This window comes from Myzus persicae, unplaced genomic scaffold (genome assembly GCF_001856785.1).
Source record: "Myzus persicae strain clone G006 unplaced genomic scaffold, MPER_G0061.0, whole genome shotgun sequence".
Classification (NCBI taxonomy): Eukaryota; Metazoa; Arthropoda; class Insecta; order Hemiptera; family Aphididae; genus Myzus; species Myzus persicae.
In genome coordinates this window covers 1-10,093 of record NW_019103903.1, presented here as the reverse complement: position 1 = coordinate 10,093, position 10,093 = coordinate 1, and the positions used below count along the sequence as shown (strand labels likewise).

Sequence of the window (10,093 nt, the reverse complement as noted above, 5' to 3'; positions counted from 1 at the left end):
TCCTTATAAATCTATTTTTGATCATAGTTCAACTAGTGTAAATTAAACTATACTTACTAAATTATACTCACCTGATAGTTAAAGGACATATTATTAACTTTAAATAACCTACTAGCTTTGCTAATGATATATTATATATTATTATTATTATTATTATTATTATTATACCGTTATTTTCTAAGTATGACAATATATTTAATTACTACTATATTATCATATTTTATAAACAATTTAACTTAACATGTGATCCATCCTTTTATCCTAATTATTTATTTTTATTTTGTATTCTATTTTATTAGACAACACTTGAAAATTGTCTAAAAAAAATTCTCACTGAGTATAATATATATGAAAAAAATAAAATTTTAATTGTGACTATTAGTAATTATTTATTGTTAATTTACATTATTTTATACCTTTTTTTTTTTATCTATCTTTATTTAATTTATTTCCATGTAATAATAATGTAATAATCGACAGTTGAAATTTATTTTTATTGCATTTTTTGAGCTTTTAACAGTGGTTTGATTACATACAACTAGTATTACTCTATAACTAATATATTTCAATGTTATCATCAAAAATACAATATATGATATATATGTGAATATATTAGTTGATACCTATTGTATGTTCTAGCACTAGTACTTTTCTTAACTTGTTTTATCATTCATCGACATCTTCTAAAATCAAATAAAACAGTGTTCATGGAGAATATTTACTCTTTCTTATATATCTACCATTTTGTCTTAACTTTTCAAGTTATACAATTTTAGAATTTTTTTATTCACTTATGATAAATATCGCTCCTTCTTAATTTTTCAACACCATTACAACTATATTTTCAACAACAGTTAACTGCCGCTCAATGTCTTAAGTTGTTGAACAAATTTTATAAACATTTTCTTGCTTTCTTCCAATTTTCTGAATAGTTTTAAGAAAATTCTACCATTAAAATTTCAACATCAGAGCAACAGTGTTGTTAATGAATTACAGGGTTTTTTTTTATGCATTTAGGACCAACTTTTTTTTGCCAATTACATAAATGATTTTTTTTTATGAAAAAGACTTGTCTCTATTTTGGCACCTGGTATTCAAGTCAGAGAAATTGTAAAAAGTTACTGGTGCGCATGTTTCTGGTATTTTCTCAACTCAGATATCAGAAAATCACTAAAGAATGACAATAAGTTTTACTTAAACACATTTGTTGTAAAGTTGGTAAGTTTTGTTGAGGATAAGAACTTATAAAATACAAATTTTTATAATTAAAAAAAATTGCATGATTACATACAGTATAAGAAATTTTATCATGGTTTAAAACAAAAACAGCAGTGTGTTGTAAACTAAACAATGATTCAATTTTGGTTGCATGGGTGTAAAAATTTATTGTAACATGTGTCATTACATCATTTATTATTTTGTAATACATTTTGTTCATTGGATTTTGTATGATAATTACCTATATATTCAATTTATTATTTACTTATATATTGCAGCAGGGACTGACATCAGTTTAATACTTTTTTTAATAAAATTGAGAAAATTAGTTGAGAAAAGTAGATTGCGCTTGAACATTCAAATATACTATGGATATTATCTATGTGTTATTATTTATTTGTGTCATGTTAATCTTTATGTTTGTCAGGTGTAAAATCAGTAAATATATTTTTTTGCTAATTATTGTCATTTTTACTGTTTTTTTTTATATCATTATTATAATGTATAATTTGTATTGTTGTTCAAATTGCAATTATTTTAATTTGTTAGGCGATGAGCTTAGTTTTTGTACTCTCGTCGTCTTTTGTAAATCCAATATCCATATTATTATTTGTCCATTATTATCTCTAATAAACATGTACTCATATAAATTAGGTAATTTTTAATTTTTTGGTCACAATTAATTAATACTTATTTAGTATTTGTTTTATTACAATTACGCAGTTAACTTTTGCGATAAGTGAACTATAACTAATTTACTTATCTAATATCATCTTAAGACGTACTCTGTACAGTTATAGCTATCGGCTATGGCTATTGGAAGTTTCGTTAGAAAATATGGATTGCGAAGTTGTATTTATATTATATAATGAATAAGATGGACATTTTTTTAATCTACAATGCGTGGTTGGTCTGTCTATTTTGATGACATTATTTCAGATTTCAATGTGAAGCAGCATTGGCTCGATTAAGGACAATTTTACTGTCAAACTCAACAGTCATTCCTAAATAAATGTGATAAAATTAAAAAGTATTGGTCCGAAGTGTTGTTCAAAGTAAAACTTTACGTACATTCTCGTGTCAAAGTAGCTATAGTAAAATATAATAAAATTATACCTATTATATACAAAATTCGTGTCATAATACCTATCAAAAGTGTTTATTACCGAACTCCTTCGAAATGGTTGGACCGATTTTCATGACATTTTGTGTGTATATTAAGTAGGTCTCAGAGAGTGATGTTAACTATTTGTAATACCCTTAGATGTAAAGGGTGGCTCACACAATATATTTTTTTAATATTTAACGTGTAAATTGTATAATAATAATAATAATAATAATAATAATAATAATAATAATATGCATCGAGTGTACAACACTATCTACCGAATATTAGTATCAATATAGCTTTTAAACGATTAAATACAAGCAATTGACATAATAAAAACAAATCATTGCAATAATATTAGGACTCCTGGTAAGTTTTGATGAATATTTTTGTATTTAAAAATGCCAGCAATTAGACATAAAAACTTAAGTCGAGGAAATCGCAATGCTACAAGTCAAAGATATACAATATCAAGTAAAACACATAATTTGACGGACGAAAGGTCAGGTTGCAGGTTACTGGAAACCCGTGGGCTGCCGTGACATAAACTATGTGTATACACGTGTACAATGTGTATATAATATATTAATATATATACGTTATGTACAACGTTTATCTTAATTAATAATTAATTTTCTTAATTTTTGGTTGCCAATGGTTTATTGGACAGAACGGTTTAAGCATGCATGAAATCGAATCTTCGCACATTGCCTACCAAGGAGGCTGAGATGCACCTATAGCCGCTCATCGAAGTGTCCTCAATCCAAATAAAAAATAAAACTTATTATTCATATAATCATATAGATAGGTAGTAGTATAGTATGCACCTACCGGGGTCTGTAATCCAACATAGGTTGATTGTCTATCTGATAATATACTGCTCGTATTATCACCATCAAGTCTCTTATATAGAGATGGCATTTTTAAAGGGCGATGAAGTGCACGGGATCAGCTAGTATAAATATATATAATTTTGACCTCACAAAAGTACCAACTATAAAGTCGCAATTTTCTATCAAAAACCACCCTTAAAGTTGAAAATATTACTGTCGCCTGCACACACACAAAAAAAAAAAACATTGTAAAATCAATACCTAAATATTCATCGCTCCGCTTAGAATTAAAAATAGGATATATTGGTTGATTAATACCACTGTTACTTATAGAGATATTTTTTTACAAACTCTTCTATTTAATAAAAAAATTGTACACATATAACACTATTACCACTATATATACCAGTATGCATTTCTATTTAGGAGATCCTGAACCACCTTTTTCTGTAGGAGTTATCTATTCGCTCTACTATATTTTGACTACAGAATACAGATTGCTGAAATGTAAACCGAATTTTGTGGTTTGTCTAAGAGGCGTGCTCACGTGGGCTGGTCACTTGGCTTATTTTTGTCAAGTAAAATAGGTATATGATAAAGTAATGAAATATGAATATAATTATTCTATTATATTATAACGTGGCCCGAGAATAGTTGAAAATTCATAAACCCCTCCATCACTTTCAAAAACCCTGAGCACACCACAGACAAACTTAAATGCCCATTACTTTACAACCGTAATAAGTGGTGTTAGGAATAGGAGCTTTAAGGAGGCAACGAGAACTAAATACTTAGTTATTATAAATGTATTAAAAATAATACCAAACGATGAATCCCTATAACTGAAACATTATTTCGTGACTATCTGCATTTATTTAATTTGTTCGTTAAATACAAATAATACATATACATCCACGAGTAAAATATATTTTGAAATTTTATATAGTAGTAATTATAAAAGAAGTAAATAGTAATACTTAATCGCACTTTTAAAGCCCACTTCCCGCTCTTCCCTCGCATCAAAACTAGGGCCACGACATACCATGCACTATCCGACCGAATATCTTTGGCAGGCCAACAAAACGTTTGCATCGCGATTCCGGTGTTTGTCAACGGTTGACAACGGTTTCGGGTCCAAATCGGACACCTTGACGCGTATCGCTGTCAACGAACTGCCGGGACGGAACGTAACGAACACTGAACAGTCCCGGGCAGTGGCGGCCACCAGATAGCCGTCCACCGGGCTCCAGGCAGTGTCGTCTCCGGCGTTCGGCCGCAGACGGTCGACGTGACCGAATTGCGGATCTTGCGGAGTTCGTCCATCGTACTCGGAACACACGGTCACGAAACCGGTCGTTTGCATCTGCTGCATCGTCAGGATCTCGTGCAGCACGCAATGCTTCGGCATGGGGACCGCGTCGAAGTCGCATGACGGCGGCACTGCCCCCGAAGCGGTACTACGGTCCTCCTCCTCGGAGTCGTCATCCGAAGCGTCCCATCCGTCCACCGGAACATCCCGGTCGCCCTCGTAGTCGCCGAGCAGAGCGCCTTCGACCAACTCGCAAAACCGTTGAACCGAGCCCAGCGCCTCCTTCGCCGCGCCTCCGAAGCCGTCGTCCCGCGCCACGAGCGAGTCGCCGTCCAGGAATATTTTCAGATTGTTCTGCGGATCCCGGAGCAGTGCTCGGATGGCCCGTCGAACCCGTTCGCGGCGGCCCGAAAACAAGTCCAGCGGACAGTAACCGCTCGGCCGCTGGACGTCGCCCCGGCACAACTTCAAGTACTGGTGCGCGCAGAACGGGCACTTCATCCGGATCCCACCGGGACCGGTGGCCATGTCTTCTTCGTGCACCCATCCTTGTTTGGGTTTAATCTCGACACACCAGACGCCCGGCACGTCAGTCGGCGGCAGCGTCGTGTAGTCGGGGCATACAGCTACCAGACATCCGGCCCAACCGAGGCCTTTGTGCTTCCGGCCCGCCGGCCTATCCGGCCGGATGAGCCGATCGATTTCACGCAACTCTTCGGCAGACATGCGCATCGGTACTGGCACGTCTACGTGGCGGCCACCGCCGCCGAAGAATGTACGTCTGACGGTGTCGCAAAAGCGCAACCGTAAGGATAGTGTTTCGGCTGCCGCCGCCGCACTTTCACTGCCGCCATCACCCTCTTTCATCACCCGCACCACTGTTCCGTCGACGGGCACAGACAAAACCACGTTAGCGTTTCCCTCGCCCTTGTAACGCCACACCTTGTCAAGCAACGTCAATTTTTCAAGAGATTTCGGTCGCGTGGTCCACGATGTTGGTTCGGTCATATTTTTGCCTCCTTAAGATTTAAAACTGCGTTTGCATCTATACAGACTAGCACCCCTCTGCTATGATTTTAATTGGTACTATTATTTTTTTTTTAACTAAGTTTATTATTATTTCGACAAGTTTTGATCTCTTACAAGTCTTCGGCCAGGAAATCGTCTACCGCTGAATTGAACAGTTCGGCATACCTTAGATGAATATTGTGTTTACCTTCCGGATAAATTTCAAGCCTGCAACACACGAATGAAAACAATATCATTTCGGGGGGAGGCCATACATCTATAAGTGTGTATAAAATATAAATTGTACATAAATAAAATACTATTTTTATCTCAAAATATTAATGAAATTAGATAGATTAGGAACAATCAATCATCGTTTTATGATATGTCTAATTAAAATACTTTATAGTAATTTACTTTAATTGACCGTGCATATTAAATTTTAAAATTGCTTGCATTTTTTATTCTGTTAAATTAAATTGCCACTACTTCTTAGGTACTCTTTTAATAGTATTAACATAATTATTTAAAATCATACAAAAATTCAATAAAATGTACAAATGAATCATTCACTATGTTTTTTTGTTGTACTCCTTTACTGAATTGAAACCATTATGCTTTTATAATTTCCTAAGATATAATTGTGAAGTAGTTTTCTCAAAGTTAATATTCAGTGTATAATAACTTACGATCCATATTTAATTTTTTTGTGTAAATTAACTGGATGCTCCATAGGCACTATTGGGTCTTGAGCCCCATGTAAAATGAGAGTAGGTGCATTGATTTTAGACAGTGCTTCTTGACAAATGTCCCCTCCGTTTTCTTTCAGTATCATTTGAAATGAATCTACCCAAGCATTCCAAGTATCTGAAAAATACTTTTCGCCATAAAGGTCAATAAACGGTTGCCTCATGCGTGGAGACCATTTTTGGACATCTCGTATTTTCTCATATAATTCAATATCTTTTTCAGTAACATACGCATTGCTACCCCAAACTATGAGTTTTTCCACTTTGTCAACAACTTTTGATGCCATTATAAGTGCAGTGATCCCACCATCGCTCCAACCCAGTAGTGAATATTTATCAATTTGCAGTGACTAAGAAGACCAACATTGAGATTAGAAATACATTGAGAACGCAAGTTGAAAAAAGTAAATACTTTCATAAGTGAAATGGCATAGTCAGCGTCACGATAAAAAAATCCTGGTGAAAAATCTCTGTCAGGTGGTCGACTTAAACCATAACCTGGTGGATCCCATGCAACTATTGTATATTTTTCACGATTAAAAGTTTCAATTTGTGGCTTAAAATCAGTAAATATTGAACCTAAATAATATTCATAGTTTATTATGTAGCTATATGCGTGATGTTAAATATCATTATTCTTATAAAAATTAATACTAAAATACTTAGTATGACGAAGGTACCTAATGCTCCTGGCAATAACAACAAGGTCTGTGGACCATTTCCAACTTTTAAATAATTAATTTCAATATTATTAACTTTGATTTTGGTTTGCTTCTGTAAAAAAAAAATGTGATTTAACTTTATACAATATGTAATATAATTTTATTAATAAGCTATTCAATTGATTTGAGATTATCCAAGTTAAAAGTATAGTTGGTATTCAAATAATTACTATTAAATATCATTTTGATTTTCAGGCTATAGGTAGGTACATATTCTGCTTAGCTTACAACTAATTTAAAAAAGAATCAAATATTTTGATGCAATGTTAGCAAAGCTTAGATGTTTAAACAATTAAAAAAAATTGGAATTTGAATGAGTAGCTAGTTTCTTAATCATTTAAATGTTTGTTCTAAGAATAATAGTCCTCAAAAATGGTTTTACAAAAATTTAAAATAGATACAAAATTGGAGCTACCTAGTATTTATTATAATACTTGGTCCAGTATTACAAATTATTTATGTTGATGGATTAATGAATACAATTTTCAAATCACTATAGCCACCATGTTTTTCCTTGTGCATCACTACAAGGAAACGGAAATGTTTGCACATTGTTTGGCACCAATACATCAATAACCATTTTATACTTAAAAAACAAGGGGAAATAACTGAAAACTACATGTAAAATTTTGATTCTTATAAGTCACAATTTTCAGAACAATTATCCACTAAATAATTAACAGTTGAAATGGAGGGGGGGGGGTACTCATTGACCTCATTTGAAAAACAGAAGTTTATATCTCCACAAAACACTCTTTAAGAAGTACAAAAAATCCCAAGTATTTGAAAATATGTTTTGAAGTAAATTTTTTAGTTCAAAAAATAAAATTTTAAAGAACTGAAGAATTGAAGGAAAAATGGGGGTACACACACTTGAATATTATACATTTATTTATCATAGTATACCTCTGTCGAAGAATGATGGATTTGGTTTTTCTTTTACAGCGAACTACAATTTCTGAGTAATTTATTAAATCTTACAGATATCATTATGAAATAAAATTTGTAGTTTGTCCGGCTTTAACAGTTGATAATGATTCGATTTGTAGTTTGTACGACCAGAGGTCATTAAGTTAGATAATAGTAAGACACTCAGGTAGTTTAGTAGTATCTTGAAGTCGTAACGACTAACGACGTAATTTTAGGGGCTTTATGCATAAAATGTATAATATATTTTTTAATCAGGAAGTTCTTATCATGATAGATATAATGGTATAGATAATAAGAATGGATAGGCCATTTGTGCTTATCACCACGGTTTAAGCACAGAATTATTCTGTGGTTTAAGATATATATCTTAAATCGTGCCGTGAACTAAGACATAATTTCATCATGGGTTAATTTTGCTCCAAATAGTCTAAATTATGTTTATTTTTCAATAAAAAAAAAATTAACTCATCAGCTAAGTTTGACTATATTTAATCATTTTTAACAAAACCAACTAAAATTGAATCTTTCAAGTGGAATTAAAATTTTTAATTTGTGCATATTTTATCAATATATCAGATAGGTACCTCAGCAAGTGCAATATATTTAGAATCTTATTATTTTAGCTGAAAAAATAGTTACCAAATTTATACTAATAATATATTGAGATTATGAATTATAATCTAACAATCACAAATACTTTTTCAGAATGTTTTATGAAATTATGAATTCTTAATTAATATTTAATATTATTAAATATCAGTCTTAATTTAAGTCTTTATTTTTTCATTGTAAATATAAAATGTACATCAAGACATTGAACAAATGAAAAATATGATAAATAGAAATTTCAAAATCAAATAACAATACAGAATATAAAAAAAAATTGTTTAGTACTCACTAAAATACTATAATTTGAGTTTTAACAAAAAAAAACTTTAAAATGTATCTATATTAATTAACACTGGTTACAACTGTTTTTTTTCAAATAGAACATATAAAATAAAATGACCAATATTTGTACAATTTAAATAATATTACAGTTTGCAATTTTTAGTTATATAACATGTATTTTATTTTATAAAAATAATACCTATAAATGACAGTTAATGGTTAAATTAATTTATGTGTTTTTCTTTGTTATTTTTTTTCAATATTTGTCTGCTAAGTAAATGGTAAAAAGTTTACAAAAAGAGCTGTTCCGACAATAAAATATGTTAAAAAGTACAATGCCACGAATTTTGATTTAAAATCATAAGTTATACGGTTGTAAGTAATTTTATTGAAATCTAGTGGAAACTTGTAATACTTCGCACAAGCCCAATATAACACTGGACTTGAAGACGCTAACATTCTAGTAGTCACTTGAACATGTATACAAAACAAACAAAAAATGGTTAAAAATGTAGAATGGACAACATACACAAAATCTGGTTCATCTTGATTTCTAAGGCCCAAATAAATTATACTATTATAACAAAAATATTCAAAACCAAACTTTAACAGTAAAAAAACACATGGTAAAGCCAATAGAAAATTTGGAATCTGTTTGAATTTGAAATAACTTAAGAAACCCATATTTTTCCAATATTTTTCTTGAACATAAGAGTATGGTAAGCGCTCACCGCACCATATTGGCACACTTATGTTGCTTGGTGTTATTAAGTTATTTGTAATAGCATAGTCGATAACTTTGGGATCCAATGTGTGTTCTTGCAGAGTGCAGAATTTATAATATCCATACACTTGGAACACACTGAAACATGCAAAAACAAAAAATACACCAATAAGGCATTTGAATGATATTTTTCTTTTCTTGACTACCGATTCAACTATAGCATATAATAAGAAGCCAACATTGAGTAGTCCGTTGGACCTGTTCAACACAGAGAAACCGAAAAATAACGATGACTTCCAAATACTTTCACGTGCATTATGATACATACCATAAAACGTTGTAAATGCAAACAGTGATTCTGAATAGGGGGCTGAGAAGAAAACACTAGCAGGATTGAAACAAAACAGGACAGTTGAATTATATGCCATTTCTGCGTTTTTATGTATGTGTAAAGTCAAATTGAATAAGGCCAATGCAGTAAAAACAAAAATGATGTTGTTGAAGAAGACTCCTGCAACGAGAAACATGGTGTTTAAATGGAAAGGAAAGATAGCAGTTAACAGCCTTAAGACATTGGGATATAGCGGGAAAAAAGCCAATG

At 31.9% G+C, this 10,093-nt stretch overlaps 3 protein-coding genes across 3 annotated transcripts; all 3 read right to left on the bottom strand.

Annotated features, from left to right (window-relative positions):
- Positions 1–4,066: 4,066 nt before the first annotated feature.
- On the bottom strand, positions 4,067–5,499 carry LOC111036123 (inositol-pentakisphosphate 2-kinase). The gene has a single exon (XM_022318027.1). It carries the CDS (start codon positions 5,474–5,476, stop codon positions 4,208–4,210), a length of 1,269 nt encoding a protein of 422 aa, XP_022173719.1. The 5' UTR covers positions 5,477–5,499; the 3' UTR covers positions 4,067–4,207.
- Positions 5,500–5,560: 61 nt separating this feature from the next.
- Positions 5,561–8,488, bottom strand: LOC111036124 (valacyclovir hydrolase-like). The gene is given in 5 exon segments (XM_022318028.1): positions 5,561–5,704; positions 6,166–6,575; positions 6,638–6,804; positions 6,906–6,999; positions 7,854–8,488. Coding segments are annotated over 5 exon segments (852 nt in total). The 5' UTR covers positions 7,938–8,488; the 3' UTR covers positions 5,561–5,607.
- A 1,031-nt stretch (positions 8,489–9,519) lies between these two features.
- LOC111036131 (GPI mannosyltransferase 2) lies at positions 9,520–10,087 on the bottom strand. Its single transcript, XM_022318035.1, has 2 exons — positions 9,821–10,087; positions 9,520–9,630 (listed from the first exon to the last, which is right to left on the bottom strand). Exons 1-2 carry the CDS (start codon positions 10,017–10,019, stop codon positions 9,536–9,538), a joined length of 294 nt encoding a protein of 97 aa, XP_022173727.1. The 5' UTR covers positions 10,020–10,087; the 3' UTR covers positions 9,520–9,535.
- Between the last annotated feature and the right edge of the window lie 6 nt (positions 10,088–10,093).

Bases quoted from the DNA above. Each gene is read 5' to 3' on its own strand.
- LOC111036123 (XM_022318027.1), bottom strand. From the start codon at position 5,476: ATGACCGAACCAACATCGTGGACCACGCGACCGAAATCTCTTGAAAAA.
- LOC111036131 (XM_022318035.1), bottom strand. From the start codon at position 10,019: ATGTTTCTCGTTGCAGGAGTCTTCTTCAACAACATCATTTTTGTTTTT. The intron at 9,631-9,820 runs GTATGTATCATA...TGCATGTTTCAG, and splicing joins TGCATTTACAACGTTTTATG to TGTGTTCCAAGTGTATGGAT.